The sequence below is a fragment of the Anomaloglossus baeobatrachus genome, chromosome 2 (assembly GCF_048569485.1).
Source record: "Anomaloglossus baeobatrachus isolate aAnoBae1 chromosome 2, aAnoBae1.hap1, whole genome shotgun sequence".
Taxonomy (NCBI): domain Eukaryota; kingdom Metazoa; phylum Chordata; class Amphibia; order Anura; family Aromobatidae; genus Anomaloglossus; species Anomaloglossus baeobatrachus.
The window spans coordinates 571901588-571919227 of record NC_134354.1 but is presented as its reverse complement, the minus strand read 5'-3'; the positions used below and the strand labels follow the sequence as shown (position 1 = coordinate 571919227).

General features: G+C 45.6%; 1 protein-coding gene across 1 annotated transcript in view; it reads right to left on the bottom strand.

The window, feature by feature from the left end:
• Positions 1 to 2005: 2005 nt before the first annotated feature.
• The window catches only part of DCT (dopachrome tautomerase), a 33694-nt gene continuing 18059 nt past the window's right edge, over positions 2006 to 17640 (bottom strand). The window contains exons 4-8 of the mRNA XM_075334358.1: positions 12648 to 12814; positions 12119 to 12298; positions 6052 to 6187; positions 3781 to 3982; positions 2006 to 2299 (exon numbers count right to left, since the gene is read on the bottom strand). Of these exons, the coding sequence (XP_075190473.1) occupies positions 2118 to 2299; positions 3781 to 3982; positions 6052 to 6187; positions 12119 to 12298; positions 12648 to 12814 (867 nt within the window). The 3' untranslated portion in view covers positions 2006 to 2117. The remainder of the gene's footprint in view (positions 2300 to 3780; positions 3983 to 6051; positions 6188 to 12118; positions 12299 to 12647; positions 12815 to 17640) is intronic.

The following is a 17640-nucleotide window of genomic DNA, read 5'->3' as shown; positions in this document are numbered from 1 at the left end:
CTCTTTATTCATATATTCATGGCAGTAATGCAGGTTCCATTTTTCACATTTCATTCTTACAAATAGCTATTGAATTTTTCATGTCAGTATTCACACAGCAGTTTCTGCTATTCCATGTATTCCCCTTCCATAGTCACTGGTGTGCATACCTTATCTCCCCATAGTGATGTTTTTTAGGTTTTTTGCACCCAGTTCAGACATAGAATGGAGTTCCAAACGTTATTCCTTAAAGCACAGACAGTGACTGTGGCACCTGCTGCGATAGTGAACAGGGACACGGGCCTGGGGGCCGCATGAAGCAGAGATGAGGAAGCCGCGGGAACGTGGGACAGGTGAGAAGAATAGAAGAATGGGGTGTGTGTGTGTGTGTGTGTGTGTGTGTGTGTGTGTGTGTGTGTGTGTGTGTGTGTGTGTGTGTGTGTGTGTGTGTGTGTGTCATAATGACTTACTGGGTATGTCATGGCTCCCTGGTACTTAAGGACCCATGTTGTACCCAGCAAGTCATGGCAAAAATCGCAGCCCCGGTGACTGCGATCACTGTGCAAATACCTTAGATGATTAGGGGAGAGGGGACCTCTGCCTGACCTCAGGAGGTTGTGATTGATGAACGCTGCTCCGCCAATCACAGCCACTGTAATGTTTAAACCATTAAAAATGGTTGAAACATTGAAATCCAGCCATGATCAGTGCAGCTATAGCACCGATCATTGACAGGAGCTGGGTGATCTCTGTTTCACCCACCCCCTGCTCTGATTGGAGAGACCGGCCTTCTGACCGATCTCTCCAATCACTGTGGATCTGCGGCTGGAGACCGCTCCCCTCAGCATCTGTGGAAGATGAGGACTGAAAGCGATCGATAAGTTATAGCCGCTGCCCCCCCACCCCCACGACCCATTACTACAGGATGGGCACATTATAGGATGGGAACATTACTAAAAGGATGGGGACAATACTATTGGATGGGTACATTACTACTATAGAATGGGGACAAGGCTGGGGACAAGGCTGGGGACACTATAGGATGAGAACAAGGTGAGCACAGTACTACAGGATGGGGACTAGGATGGGCACAGTACTACAGGTTAGGGACATTACTACAAGGGGACAAGGATGGGAAACATTATAGAATAGGGATAAGGCTGGGGACATTACTATAGGATGGGCACAAGGTTGGCACATTACTATAGGATGGGCACATTACTATAGAATGGGGACATTGCTACAAGGGGACAAGGATGGGGAACATTATTATAAGATGGGGACAAGGATGAACACATTAGTACAGGATGGGCACATTACGATAAGATGGGGACAAGGCTGGGGACATTACTATAGGATGGTGATAAGGATGGGCACATTACTACAAGATGGGGACAAGGATGGGGCACGATACTACAAGGGGACAAGGATGGGCACGTTACAACAAGATGGGGAACATTACTCAAAGATATTGGTCAAAATTTCTATATAGTGCTAATTGTAAGACTATTAGTTACAAGAAAGGAATAAAATGTAAAAAAATAAAAACATTTTTTATATATTTAAAGAATGTGCACGTTTGCTATAACAAGTGAAAATATTCAAAATAAGTGATCCAAAAGGTGTGTTAAAAAAAAAAATATATATATATATATGGTACCAATAAAAATGTCACTGTCCTGCAAAGAATGCGGCCCCCAAATTTTTCCTCTGTGCGGCCCATACACCCAGCAGAGTTTGAGACCCCTGCCGTAGTGGCTTGCCAATGAACGAGATGTTACAAATTTCATCTACCTGTCCACTTTCCAGTGAAACTGACCTGCAGTGCCAATTTTAAAGTCTTCCGCACGGCCACCATTTCGCAGTTCCCATCCACCCCCTATTTATTTCAAACTGAAAGAAACTTGGCACAGATTTGCAAATCTGATGTTAGAAAATTTTTCTGCTCTTGAATTATCCACAGGAAGTCTGACCCAAGTGGACCCATCCCAATATAGAAAAACTTTACAAGCATATGTGTGTTGTAATAAAGGTTTATTCCACTTTACTTCATACACCAAGGCATTTTACCACAAATTAGAAGTAGATACAGTAAAAAGGTAGATAATATATGGCATGTCTAGACTATAAAAGGTTCATTAGGCATCTTCTGTGTACTTGGTACTGTTAAATCTTGCATTCATTAGTGGTTCAAAGCCTTGTCGCTGTTTTCTGTGTATGAAAAGAATAAGTAACACCAAGAGGACAAGCATGGCAATAAGTATTCCACCAACAGTTGATGCAACCACCACGGCAACTGCACGACTGTCCGGATCAGAGGCTAAAATGGGAGAAACAGAAAAGGTTAGTGGGAGTCAGATGTTTTTTACCTATTTTTATTTTGTTAACATTAATGACTGACATACTTTCTCATTCCCCAGGTTTGCTCCCATTAAACTAAAAAAAAAAAATTAAGTTTATATTGTCCCCCCTCTACCGTGGCAGTGAGATATCAGCAGCTTATGCAACCACATTGCCAGGGCTCACGTGAGGTTGTTACGTCACATAAGCCCCACGCCCAATCGGCTGTAAAAAGTGACTAACAGGAAGTGAGTGGCCAGCCGCAGCTCACTTCCTGTTGATTACTTATAGGTCTTAAGACTGGCAGAGAGAGAAGCTGGCAGTGATTGGGCATGGGACTGGTGTGATATAACCACCTCAAGTGAACCCCAGGAAAATTAGTGCCGATACCACCAGAATCATGCCAACATGGCAGGATATTAAAATAAATAAGCGTACACTGAATGCAAACATTGGAAATTAAGGAGGCACTAGGAAAGCCCCTTAAAAAAAATAAATAAATAAAAAAATAAAATTAATTATATTTTGTGTCTATTCAACCCCCTTCTGATCAGTCTGGGCCAAATTCTGAAACCCACAAAGATTACTCAAAAGACCATTGCAGTCTTCAGCTCAGGAGACATGAGAAGTCAGCTTGTGCTGGAGAGGGCACACAGTGAAGTATTGATGCAATAGTAAGGCTATGCATTTTATTTAAAGTATGTTCCCCCGCCTCTGAATTACAGCAGTCACAATTGAGAAACCTATGCTTCTCAGGTGTCACCTGCAAGATGATGCCTGCTCTCCTGAGCCCCATATAGGGATGGCACAGTGCCAACATACATATATGGTGCACATTGCCTAGGAGCTAGATAATGGATTTCAGGACAAATTTGGCAAGTTAATTAGGTTAATATTGTTGAGCTACATACCTAGGTTTTCACACCATGTTCCTAGTATGCATTTCCTCATTCACTGCTCTAGGAAACTGCCAAATAAGGCTAGTTTCACACATTCGGCTTTTCGCCGTTTTGCGGGATTTAGCGCACGCCAGTACAGTGTATACAGTACAATGGTAGCGCAACAAGCGCTGGTCAACTGCTGTCATGTGACCGGAGCATGTGACCCTGGAAGTTGCGGCGCTGCCATTGCCTAAGCATTCTAGGCCATTTCTAAAAGGACCTGCTCAGATCTTGATCTGAACCCATGTTCACTGTTTGCGCTGGACGAGCTTAATGTATACACTAAAAGTTTCCATTCAAGCAGTCTTACCATGATGAAAATAAAGTCCATAACAGTAAAGTGGCATATACAGTACAAGTACCGAGACGTCACCATTCATAACTTTAAAGGGTGGACAACGGAGGTGCCATAAATGAACAATAAAAGGTTTTGTTTTTTTTTTTATAAAGATGGATTTCAGAAAACCAAAAACAGAGCATAGGACCTTGTAGCTAGTTAGAAAGTAAGGATAAGGGTTACCTGGCAATTCAATAGAATATGTATACCCGAGCTGGTCAGCAGACATGAAGAGTTGGTCGTTTGTTATTGCAGGAAAGAAGGGCACCATGTTAAACAAACGATTGTGTCCTATTGGTGCAAGTTCCTGAGGCCAAACTGCGTCAGACGGCTGAAACCGTTTCATCCATTCATCAAAGATTGCATCCGTGAAGGAATGCAGCACCTAAAGGATTAGAAAATACAAGTTAAGCTTAGTTTATTGGCTCAAACGTTTGTTTTTAAATAAAATGTTAATTGTTATCTGGAATGCCATTCTACATATCCTAAACTGTGGAAACTTTCTGATATAGTGCATTATAGGCCATTATCAAAGAATAACGTAGAGGCTCCTGTGTAAGCGTTGTGTTCACCTGTTCTAGTGATGTGCCATGCCGGAATGGTCTGCCATTTTGATTCCTTCTTACTTCCCATGATGCCATCACTCACATCTAATGGTTGTTAGTAATACATTAGTGACATCAAATAGCTGTCCCCTTATACACACACCAAACGGTGTAGCCTGTGTGAGGAGTTTCAACCAGTCTCCATTACATAAATTCTACTGTATAGCAGTAATAAAATGGTCTAACAAAAACTGTCATTGCGGCACATAGTAATCACACCAAAGCTTTAATGCAAGAGCAAAATACAAAATGAAAGCCCTTTGGTTGCGTCCCTCTTGGTTTTGGGTCCCTACTTACATGGTGTTGCCTCCAACAGCAAATCAAATCCTAGATACACCCTGCACCACACCAACCAGACACCAGTGGACGGCTTCAGTGGAATAGAGTCTCCCACCTGGTGGGGGTCAGGGAGGGGGGGGGGGGGGGGGGTGAGGAGTGCAGTCAGTGCAGTGTGGAGAGTTGAAGGAAGGTTGGGAAGTAGCCCTCGAGCTGTGAGGAGCTCAGAGGAAGTGGGGAGTGGGGCCTCCTGAAGGAACTGTCTAGGTTGCAGATGGTGGTCTGGGCCTAGAGGAGTCGGACCTCCGGTCACAGGGGGATTGTGGCGAGGTGCTCGTACCGGTTGAGGAGGACAGCCGGCATCCTAGCACTATCACCAGTCCGGGACCGAAGGTCCAGAAAATCCCAAGCGTGAGCCCTGAAAGCAAGCTCTTACACTCAGCCATAGTAGGGGGCGGGGCCCGGCTAGTTTCAGGCTACCGGGCCATCAAGTTGAAGTCAAACTAACTGCCAGGAGGCAGGTCACGGATCACCAGGCAGCAACATTGGGGACGGGACCCAGACGAACTCCCCTTAGCGGCAGCGATACCCAGAGACTTCGTTCATAAGCAGACACTGACAACTGGGTAAACAGAGTGAGTACTAGAGTGACCCCTGCACGCCACACAGAGTCCCGGGGCATCCCCCCTACCCGTGGAGGGTTACAACACCTTGCTGCCCCACCATCACCCTTGGTACTCCCAAATTACCGTGCACCACGGGTGGCATTATGAACTATACATCAACACCCCTGTAAATACCCCCTTCTATTTGAGGGGCCACATGACCCCCGGGTCCGGAGACCTTCGAGCCACAGTGAACCCGGATCCGAGCAGCTCGGCTGCTTCCACGGGGGCGGCACAGAGTAACAGGCAGGTAGTTACTACCCACTTCTCAGTTGTGCCAATGTGTTTTTTTTTTTTAAGTGGCACAGAGCAGTCAGACAGCTTCCAGCGATACAGTGGCTTCATCTGAGTGGAGGCTTCTTTTCTACTCTATACATGGGGCTGAACAGCCGACTTCATGGTAATTAACAGCTGGCTCCCCGCAGCCTAACTGGGGGAAGCCAGCTGTCAATTAGTTTGACGTCTGATGTCCTGCCCAGTCTACAGAGTAGAGTGTGAGAAACCACTGTTCCGTTGACATAACAGTGGAAGCAGCTGAATCGCTGCAGGACCAATCCATGACCGCTCTTTGGAGCCCAAGTCCCAGATATATACTTTAAAAATCAGTCAGCAAATAAAATTACTTTTATTAAATTGATTGTCCCATAATTACAACCTAATTTCCACACAATAAGTGGTCGGTATGTCTAATTGATAATTACCTAAGACGCTTTCTCCGTTTATGCATCAATGTGAAGACAACCCTTCACTACGTCCTCAAAAAAATAAAAGCTGATCGTAAGCCACAAAAATTCTCTTTATAAACATTTAAAGTATTTAAAACCTTTGGTCAAAAATAGAGTATATAATAAAATGTCATTTTTTGTTTTGCACTAAAACAGGAATTTAATCAAAGATGAAAAGCGTACCACAAAGATTGGATCATTGGCAGCAGAGTGCGAGAGTGCACTGGTCCCATTTAAGAAGTCATGCACCAAGTTATGTAGGTTCATAACAGGAGGGTCGAATTCTCCATCTGGTTCGTCAAAGCCTTCAAGTGCATTCCTGTATGAGAAAAATTATTACATGCAGTTTCACTACATGCCAACATGTAATGCTTGGTGAAACGCGCGTCGAGGCCCCGCCCTCACCACCACTGACCTGACTGCTGCGGTATTATTTCCATTATGTCTCAAGGTATGACTACTTAATTGATCCTCATAGAGGTCCATGGGAACAACATTTGAGTTGGTATTTAATCATTGATGTTACACCCCTTGTCTCCTGCCCTTGCCCATTTGGGTACCTTACATCTTGTACCTTCACTAGCAGTCTTATCAGTTGGTGTGTGTGCCCTCTGTATTGTCAAAATTTCATCTTTTTGCTTCAGTTTGTCCTTTGTTCACCTTTTTCTATTAATTTCAATAAAAGTATTTTGTATTTCACTATCATTGTTTTGATTCCTTTTTATCTTCAGTGCCCCCTTAGTTCTGTGACTTACTGATCTTTCTTTGGTTATAGGGTTGATGACCTTATCCTGCGTGCAAATAAGTCAAGACAGGACACAGGTGTCCCTATTACATCCATGTTCCAGGAAGTATGGCATCCAGTCTAAGCTGTCTTATGGTATGTTCTATACCCACACGTGATTTCATTAGTCTTGGACCACTAATGACTTCGATAATCAAATGGCGCAAGTATTTTAGAGTAAAGATGAGCAATTCAATTCTAAAGTCCAGTCTGAGCCCCTGTGGGTACTGGTTTACACATGTGCCTAGTGCTTATCAGACCCTCCAAAAGTCACAACCAATACATTTGCTGACATGGCCTACAGATTTATTGCAGAAAAATCTGAGTCATGATGCCAGCATATAAAATTATTTTTTGCGTTGGGGGGGGTTGGGAGGGTCTGTTGAAAGTCAGTATTAGTCTAAAACTAACCTTTTCCAATATATGAAGACAGAAATATTGCAGTTTATTATTTTTGCAACTAACCATCAGTTCCCTTTATCTGGATGGAGTAGATTCTGCGGGGGTGTACATTGATTTGTACAAGCCCTAGTTGGATAAATGGACAGCCTCAGAATGCTCTACAACAAATCCATTGCTTGCAAATGTGCCTTTAACTAGCATGTTTGCTCCTACACAATTAAACTGAGCTTGTCTGCATGTTGGGAGAGAGCAAAAAGGAAAAAGTCTAGTGGCAACCAGCCATATAAACTAGCCATTTACATGGCAATGACAATTCACAATTAGCGATTAAGGTACTCAGGTTTGGAGAAAAAAAAAAAAAAAGAAAAAAAAAAAAAAGTTGTGACAAAAGGGCCATTTACACGCTGCGACATCACTAACGATATATCGTCGGGGTCATGGTGTTTGTGACGCACATCCGGCATAGTTAGTGACATTGCAGCGTGTAACGCCTATGAGCGACCTTAAACGATCGCAAAAAGGGCCAAAAATCGTTGGTCTGTGATAAGTTGTTCATTTACCAAAAAATCGTTGTCTGGTCAGTAGCGAGGTTGTTTGTCGTTCCTGCGGCAGCACACAGCTATTTGTGACATCGCAGGAAAGAGGAACAGCCTCGTACCTGCAGCCGCACGCAATGAGGGAGGAAGGAGGTGGGCGGGATGTTCGTTCCGCTCATCTCCTCCCCTCCGCATCTATTGGACTGCTGCCATGTGATGTCGCTGTGACGCCGCACGAACCGCCCCCTTAAAAGAGGCGGTTTGCCGGCCACAGTGACGTCGCAGGGAAGGTAAGTCCGTGTGACGGGTGTAAGCGATGTTGTGCGCCATGGGCAGCGATTTGCCCATGACGCACAACAGACGGGGGCGGGTATGCTCGTTAGTGATCTCGCTAGCGAGATCACAGCATGTAAAGCACCCTTTACACAAGTTAATTACTTGTTATCAGAGGTGTCTCACTACGAAAAGTCTGGTCAAAAGTTTCCCCATTTATGCAGTGTAAATGCCAGTTATCAAAGTAACTAGAAACAAATCAGGGGCATACCATAAATGGCAGAACACGTGCCGCTATGGCACCAGGCCCTCCCATGCGGCATCACACTTTCAAATGTATCAGATGGTGATATAGTTGAAAGTACAGATTGAAGAGGGATATGTCTGCTCAAACCATTATTCACCCCCGGATTCAAAGATCTGACGTCTCAGCGAAGTGGGCACTATGACGTCATTTCATCACGCTTGCTGTGCCGAGTAGTGAAGACAGAACTTCAGAACACTCACTGCTTGGATTGGACCAGCGGGGAAATGAGGAAAGGAGATTGAGTTGGTGGCCATAATACTATATGGAGCACTATGGAAAGGGGGGGGTGCATTATACTGTATGGAGGGCCATACTGTGCAAGCAGTTATACAGTGTGAAGTTTTGTGTATGGTCCATCATAATGTGAGGAGGGTGGATAGCGGGAGCCATTCAACAGTGTGGAGAAGTATGGTGGCCTTTATACTGCATGGATGGCTATGTGTGGAGAGGGTCACAGCTAGGGGATAATACTGTGTGGAAGGTACCAAGGGAAAAAAAAAAAATCACTATAGGGAGTATCAAACTGTTTGTGGGGCACTTTTGTTGGCATCATACTCTATTGGTGAAATTAATTGAGAATCTAGGAGCTTCAATAGGAGGAAAATTACTTTGCAAGTTTTGTGACCCTGAAAAATGAAAATATATATTTACTTTGATGGGGGTGCTCAAGTAGAAGTTTCTATGGGGCCCCATGATTTCTATGTACGTCTGAGTCCAACCAAACCTCTCTACTAATAAGAAGTAGACAGGGATATAGGGTGGTGGGGGAATAGAGCTGCAGGTTTGTGGTGAATGTAGAAGAGGGGAGACATCTTGTCTGTATCATGCAACAAATGTAAATCATATTAACATTGCGACCAGTCCCCTGGTCTTAATCATAAATGAATGGATCCTGGACATGCAAGCACTACCTATGCCAGTGTGGCGCCCCTGACCTGGTCAGGCACCACTGAGTACTGCACCCATGCTGGGGACAGTACAATACAGGTAATCCAGAAGGCTGACCGAGGTGTGACTACACAGGCGCATAGTGATCAGGTCTCACACATGTACCTATGAGAGGACCCCTGGGGATCCCAGGAGGGGGAAAAGCCTTCACCTCCACTGGAATAGTGGAGGGGGCCAAAAGCCTCCATCTCCTCTCAAGGGGTGTGGTAAGAGAATCTGGTTGCTAGGTGGCGTAGGCAGGCACAAAGGGAAAAGAGAAGGAGGAGTAAACAGTCTAGAGTCTGCAGCAGAGTGTGGAGGAGTGAGGAGCAGGAAAGTGAAGCTCTGACAGGAGCAGCGGTGAAGGTCCCAGATGTGAGCCGGTTCAGAGCAGAGTCCAGGGAGCTCCGAGGAGAGCTGACCCCTTCCCCTGGGCTGCTGGAGTCTGACAGCGTCCGCGCAGTGGCTACCGACGGGGGAGAACGGTCACCTAGGAGTGCTACCCGAAACCCATCTCCAGCTAGAGAGAGAGCACAGAGTGGGAAGTAAGGAGACTGCTAGGGAGAACCAGGCCCAAACGGGCGGCAGATCCCGGAGCGGGGGATAGATCCACCTTTCCCTGCTAAACCTGCCGGTGTGGGGCCCTCAAAGCCCACACCACAACACCACAAAAGCCGCAGCCACGTAGCCACAGTTAGGGCCCATAGCTCACAGGAGGCAAGCAGCTGGAGTGAGCTGGTCCAGGCCACAAGCAAACGGCAAACGAAGGGGAGAGAGGCTTCAGCAACTTCCCTGGGTGACCCCCATAGGGACTAAAAGTCGGGGTTACCCCAAACCACCAAGGGCTAAGGAAGGCGAGTTGGTAGTCACCATCAGAAGTCAGCCTGAAGGATACCTGGTTCCAGCCTGGTTCATCCCAGCTACGCCCGGGTTACTCACCCTGCCACCTGAAGTGAGTAAAAACCCTGAAAGACATTCTGCCTGTGTGGAGTTATTCTGCGCCTTGTGGTACTACGCACCTACACCGGGTCCTGGGGCTTGCCTCACTCTCAGGAGGCTATTCCAACTAACTGCACTCACCATCAGCCCCAGGCGTCCCTCAACCTGCAGTGGCGGTCCCTACTGGCCGCAATACTGAGAGTGGCGTCACGACAAGAAGAAGATCTCCTACCTGTGACCAGATCCAGCTACGTGGAGTCCCTGAAGGTAATGCACCGACACTACACCTGTGGGGCTTCACACCAGCATTGGATCCATTCATCTATTTCAGTTGGACCTTCCATATACTTTCTCACATTTGAAATTCAAACACATTACACTAATCAGCGAATATATAATTAAGACCGGGGACTGGTCGAAACTGTTATTTATTCGCCTGATTTACATTTAAACAAATATTGCATATATTTTCAATATAAAAAAAAAACAAAAAAAAAACACTTTAATTGCAGCAGAAAATTCAGTCTTGAGTGCAGTGGATTCCCTTAACTGACTGAGGGATTTTGTCCTTCTCCACTGGCACTTACCCTTTATTTTGGATGGAGTGTGTACCATTTTTGTAAAAACATGTATTATGCAACAGATACCCAGACTTGTCACTTTATTAAGTTTACAATCTGGTGTAAACCAACCACACACACACACACACACACACACACACACACCTGAACTAGTCAGGGTGTCAAAGCACTGCACTCCTATCTCTTTTGGTGCAAGGCACATCCCCCCACCCCCATGGTTCTGGGATCCTAACCTTTGGTATTGCTCCATCAACATTCAAATCCTAGCCACACCTCGCACCACACCCTGTCAGGCACACCAGTGGGTGGTCTAGCTGGATCAGGGCCACCCACCTGGGGGGGGGTCCAAACAGACTGGTGGGAGGGGTAGAGGCCGTTGAGTGCTAGCCCTCAGAGTGAGGAGCTGAGGGAGTTGGAGCTCCTTGGGAGACGTTGGCTAGGTCGCAGACGGTGGTCTGGGACCGGAGGAGTTGGAGACCCAGTCACAGGTTATTAGAGAGGGGTGCCAGACTTCGTTTAGAACGGTCGGCACCGAAAATCTAGTAACCGAACCGGTACTGAGCACGGCGGGGTACTGGACCCTAGATCAGGGAGTAGCTTCACGCAACCTGATAATTAACCAGTGGAGGATACTCTTTATGAACTTTCCCCAGGAGCTCAGAGAGAAAAGGCATCAACACGACGAGGGGATCTCAGTGGGCTGCATAAGCTGGAAAGCCCTATCCCCAAGTGTCAGCCATCAAGAGCACAGCTCCTCTAACCGTAGGGAGCGGGTCCCTCAGAACATCTAAATTCTAGTGCATGGAGGCAGGTTACAGACCATCAGCAATACCAACGGGAGCGGACTCCCGGACGAGCTCCCCTGAAGTGGCATCGGCACCCAGAGACTTTGTTTACTACTTTGTCAGACTGCTTTATGGTCGCATCAACGCAAACACGGCCTGAGTGAGTACACTGCCTTCCCCTGCGTCCAACCTGCACCACACTCCCCTACACTTCACCATCCAGAGTCCCGGGGCTTCCCCTACCCGTGCAGGGAACGTCATCTGGCTGCCCAGCTCCATCTCCCCCGGGTACTCCCATCGGCAGTACTCCCCTTACTGCGAACCACGGGTGGAGTCATGAACATTAATCCCCTGTAAATAGCCCACTTTCATTTTTCGGGTGACCCCCAAGCCCCCGGGTTCGGAGACCCTCGAGCCACAGCAAAACCCGGATCCGAGCAGTCCGACTGCTGCAGGGGCAGTACACACTCACACACACGTGGTAGTGAAAATGGCAAGCAAAACATTTTCTTTGCACATACTAAGCTCCAAATATCAAGTGTTTATTAGGTAAAGTTTGACTCCAATCATCCCTTCATGGCCATGGTTGAATATATTAACACAAAAAAAAAAAAAAACACACCACACAATCAATGGGTAATTGATTGGACTGTATCTACATGTGAAAACCCCAACACATTTTGAAATGTTTGTACAGGAAACATTTCCATCAATACCTGAAGCTAAATGTAGAGTTTGTGAAGTAAGGTGGGTTGTCAAACTGCTGCAGTGACAGACATTTCTGTACATCTTCCATAGTTGGCAGCTGCCCACCGGTTCGGTCAATTGGACTCCTTCGTAGAAAGCCTTCATTAGTTCCATTACACAAGGTAACTCGCCGATTGTACTCATCCAGGCTAAAATTCGAATATCGAAAAGGTTAGTTTTGAGACAGTGGGAACCAGTCTACAGATGTAGCCACATTTATCTACACAAATTAAGTGGCATCTTGATAAGGGAGAACTGTTCTCAGAAAGTTACATGGATTTAGACAAATTGAGATCAGTCAATGGATTTTGCAATGAAAACTTAGGTGCTAGATTACAATTTTCTGCACCATGATATTTCAATGTGGTGGTATCTACCTTCTTCTAACCATGGCCTCATCCGTATACAGACTTGTAAGTAGTTTATAAAAATATTGCAAAGAGTGATCTCCAAATAGTTGCACATCACTAATGCAGATTGTATTACTAACATAATTACCTGTCACACACAATTTCCCAGTTAGAAAATCGTGACCCAGCGCTGATTAAAGTGGGATTATCCACTCTAGGTGCACCAAACAATTCATCTGTACACACATCACACTCATTTCTGCCGGTAGCAAAGTTCCAGTATGGTACAGCAAATGAGTCATTACCAATTAGCCTCTGTAAAAAGAAAAAAAAAATTACATTAGGCTTTCAGTACAATATTTACATTTGCTGAAAGGGCCTCTTTAAAGTCATTCCAGAGTTAATACTACACAAGTGACATGTCAGGTTTAAACAAAAAAAACAGGGTTGGTTTTTAGGGTTAAAAAAAAAACAAAACAAACAAGAACTGGCGCTGCCACATTTGCAAAATTAGCTCTTAGGTTAATACTTTATGCTTATATGCAGGGGCCTAACGACCGTGGGGCCTGTGGAGTCAGGTGGCTCAACAGCACCATTTTCATCTGACTGGGCTGAATGTCTGGCCTCCTACACTACAATAGCAATACCTGCCACTGCTAATATTGTTATTACACCTATTAGAGATGTAGTAAAGTTATCCTGATTAGCCATGTCACTTACCTCATGTGTAGGGCATTACAGGAGCTTAAATAACCATGGTTACAACCACCCATCGTGACTTCTTAATCCATGATCACGACCACTAAACAATCAAGCTCTTTGAATGCCCTGCACATTAGGTAAATGACATAGCTGTGGCACCCCTGAATACATCAGGGTGCCACTGGGTACTGCATCCTTACCAAGGGTGTAGGGATTACTCCCCCATAGTTCCAGGTACCCAAGAAACCAATGTCACTCCCATCTGCACCACAACGTCCTGGCAGTTCACCTGGAAGGGAGAGGATCTTCAAGGACTTCCCTACGAGCTCAGGAGCTTGAGGGAATCAGCACAATGGAGGGGGACAGGGGTGTTTCCAGACAGACACAGTAACCCACTAAAGTCCCACGTGCCAGCCCTCAAGAGCACAGCTACACTACAAATAGTAAGCCGGTGCCTGCCTCCCTGCTCACTAAGTGACATCGGTGGGACTGGGTACTTGGAATGACTCCCGGCAGCAGCAGCTGTACACAGAGACTTTGGTTTACCGTGTTTGTGTCTAAACCTCAGCCTGCCTTTTCTTTCCCCTGAGGAAGCCACCCCTATAGGTGGCGATACGCGTGGGGTTGTCACGCTAGGAACCTTTCTCTCCTTACCACTCCAGTCACATGGCTTTATTTACCTTTATGGTAGTGAGTATGGATCTGGCTCCTCCAAACCTTGAGTAGGGACACTGCCCTGGTTTGTTTTATGCGATCCGAAATAGTTTTGTTACGGTGAGATAGCATTATTATAGCTAGAATCATGCAGGCAGGTGGTCACTCAGGAGTCAGGAGCTTAGGATCCTGATTATGCACTATTTGTGTCTCAGATAAATTAATTGTGACTGTCCTTGTTGCTTTTCACTAGCTTATACAATTGTATGTGGTGTACTTGCCAAGCTCAATTATCCATTTTATTGTATTTTTGTAAAACAGTATTTGCATAGTATTATGTGGTTTATCAGCTAATTTTACCACATTCATTATGTCATACTGTCTGAATTTAAGGTTAGCCACTGCCATACTTCTACTCTACCTTTGCTAGACCTGACTGTTTCATAAATATATAAAACATCTATATTACTTGAACGTACAATTTTTTGCACTCTGGTGGTAGGAGAGGTTTTCACATTGCATATGTATGCTGTATTTATATTGGTTCCTGGCGTGCTGGGTATATAATGCCATCGGCTTTTTAAGTGTTTTTAACCTTGTTTTCGTGTGTGCCCCACTCCTAGGGTGGAGACGTGTGGTTTGTTCTTTTGAAATAAAGTATATTTTGATATTCTAAATTTCTGATATTGTGGTGATCCCTTTTTTGGTATACCTTTCTCTCTAAGATAATTTAAACCTCATCCAGCACCACAACTACCCACAGCGAGTACCCTGGTCCCCTACACCCTGTCCTCCCAAATCTATCCACCATCCTGAGTTCGGGGCCTTCCCTACCTGCGGAGGGACTGACACCTTGCTGCTTCCTACCATCTGCCCCGGTACTCCTTCCAGCAGTGGCGGTACTCCCATTACCGCAACCCGCAGGTGGCGTCACAAACTAATCCCCTGTAAATACCCCTCTTTTTACGGATCAGTGTCCTCCAAGCCGGGTCCGGACCTCTCAAGCCACGACGATCCCGGATCCGAGCAGCCCGACTAACACCAGGGCGGTACATAGCTAATCAGGAGAACTATACTACATTTCTAATTGGAGGTACTTGCTAATATTACTACTACATATTGAGATCGTATCTGGGAGATGGGAATACCCCTTTTATGGTCAAAACGCCTCCTAGCAATGGGTCTGGACGCAGTGAGGGACAGCTCAGCACACCCTGGCCTCCAATTGGATGGCTGAGCTCTCACTCCGTAGCTTATGTTCAGTGGTCTCTTTGTGCCTTTGGTTTCTGTGGATTTGATCTATTATTACGAGACATTGGACCTTTCGTCTGACTGTTTGCCTAGCCTCTTTGTCTTTATCCACTACCTTCCTGGAATGTGGACCTTGGAAAATGACCTAACTATACCAATGGTCTTACCAATTTGTGTAGGACGCGCTTTTGTTGTATCGGACCCTGGACTTTTAGACAACATAGCCACACGGCTAGCCTGTGAGTAGAGACTAGCATCACACTAGCCGCTTTCAACTTAAATAAATCAGTGTCAACATAATCTAATTTCTTCATAATAATTTAGTATGGTTTCCAAGGTTTCTGTAAATAAAAAAAGCCTGTCGGCTATTTTTCGATAAGCTGTGGGGGGGGGGGGGGGGTAATTTATATATTATATTATCATACATACATACATACATTTTGCTGTCATTTAGCTCTTTGTTGCTGCTGTGGATGAGGGGATTATTATTTCCTTTAAATGCAATAGTAAAGTTATCCTGATTAGCCATGTCACTTACCTCATGTGTAGGGCATTACAGGAGCTTAAATAACCATGGTTACAACCACCCATCGTGACTTCTTAATCCATGATCACGACCACTAAACAATCAAGCTCTTTGAATGCCCTGCACATTAGGTAAATGACATAGCTGTGGCACCCCTGAATACATCAGGGTGCCACTGGGTACTGCATCCTTACCAAGGGTGTAGGGATTACTCCCCCATAGTTCCAGGTACCCAAGAAACCAATGTCACTCCCATCTGCACCACAACGTCCTGGCAGTTCACCTGGAAGGGAGAGGATCTTCAAGGACTTCCCTACGAGCTCAGGAGCTTGAGGGAATCAGCACAATGGAGGGGGACAGGGGTGTTTCCAGACAGACACAGTAACCCACTAAAGTCCCACGTGCCAGCCCTCAAGAGCACAGCTACACTACAAATAGTAAGCCGGTGCCTGCCTCCCTGCTCACTAAGTGACATCGGTGGGACTGGGTACTTGGAATGACTCCCGGCAGCAGCAGCTGTACACAGAGACTTTGGTTTACCGTGTTTGTGTCTAAACCTCAGCCTGCCTTTTCTTTCCCCTGAGGAAGCCACCCCTATAGGTGGCGATACGCGTGGGGTTGTCACGCTAGGAACCTTTCTCTCCTTACCACTCCAGTCACATGGCTTTATTTACCTTTATGGTAGTGAGTATGGATCTGGCTCCTCCAAACCTTGAGTAGGGACACTGCCCTGGTTTGTTTTATGCGATCCGAAATAGTTTTGTTACGGTGAGATAGCATTATTATAGCTAGAATCATGCAGGCAGGTGGTCACTCAGGAGTCAGGAGCTTAGGATCCTGATTATGCACTATTTGTGTCTCAGATAAATTAATTGTGACTGTCCTTGTTGCTTTTCACTAGCTTATACAATTGTATGTGGTGTACTTGCCAAGCTCAATTATCCATTTTATTGTATTTTTGTAAAACAGTATTTGCATAGTATTATGTGGTTTATCAGCTAATTTTACCACATTCATTATGTCATACTGTCTGAATTTAAGGTTAGCCACTGCCATACTTCTACTCTACCTTTGCTAGACCTGACTGTTTCATAAATATATAAAACATCTATATTACTTGAACGTACAATTTTTTGCACTCTGGTGGTAGGAGAGGTTTTCACATTGCATATGTATGCTGTATTTATATTGGTTCCTGGCGTGCTGGGTATATAATGCCATCGGCTTTTTAAGTGTTTTTAACCTTGTTTTCGTGTGTGCCCCACTCCTAGGGTGGAGACGTGTGGTTTGTTCTTTTGAAATAAAGTATATTTTGATATTCTAAATTTCTGATATTGTGGTGATCCCTTTTTTGGTATACCTTTCTCTCTAAGATAATTTAAACCTCATCCAGCACCACAACTACCCACAGCGAGTACCCTGGTCCCCTACACCCTGTCCTCCCAAATCTATCCACCATCCTGAGTTCGGGGCCTTCCCTACCTGCGGAGGGACTGACACCTTGCTGCTTCCTACCATCTGCCCCGGTACTCCTTCCAGCAGTGGCGGTACTCCCATTACCGCAACCCGCAGGTGGCGTCACAAACTAATCCCCTGTAAATACCCCTCTTTTTACGGATCAGTGTCCTCCAAGCCGGGTCCGGACCTCTCAAGCCACGACGATCCCGGATCCGAGCAGCCCGACTAACACCAGGGCGGTACATAGCTAATCAGGAGAACTATACTACATTTCTAATTGGAGGTACTTGCTAATATTACTACTACATATTGAGATCGTATCTGGGAGATGGGAATACCCCTTTTATGGTCAAAACGCCTCCTAGCAATGGGTCTGGACGCAGTGAGGGACAGCTCAGCACACCCTGGCCTCCAATTGGATGGCTGAGCTCTCACTCCGTAGCTTATGTTCAGTGGTCTCTTTGTGCCTTTGGTTTCTGTGGATTTGATCTATTATTACGAGACATTGGACCTTTCGTCTGACTGTTTGCCTAGCCTCTTTGTCTTTATC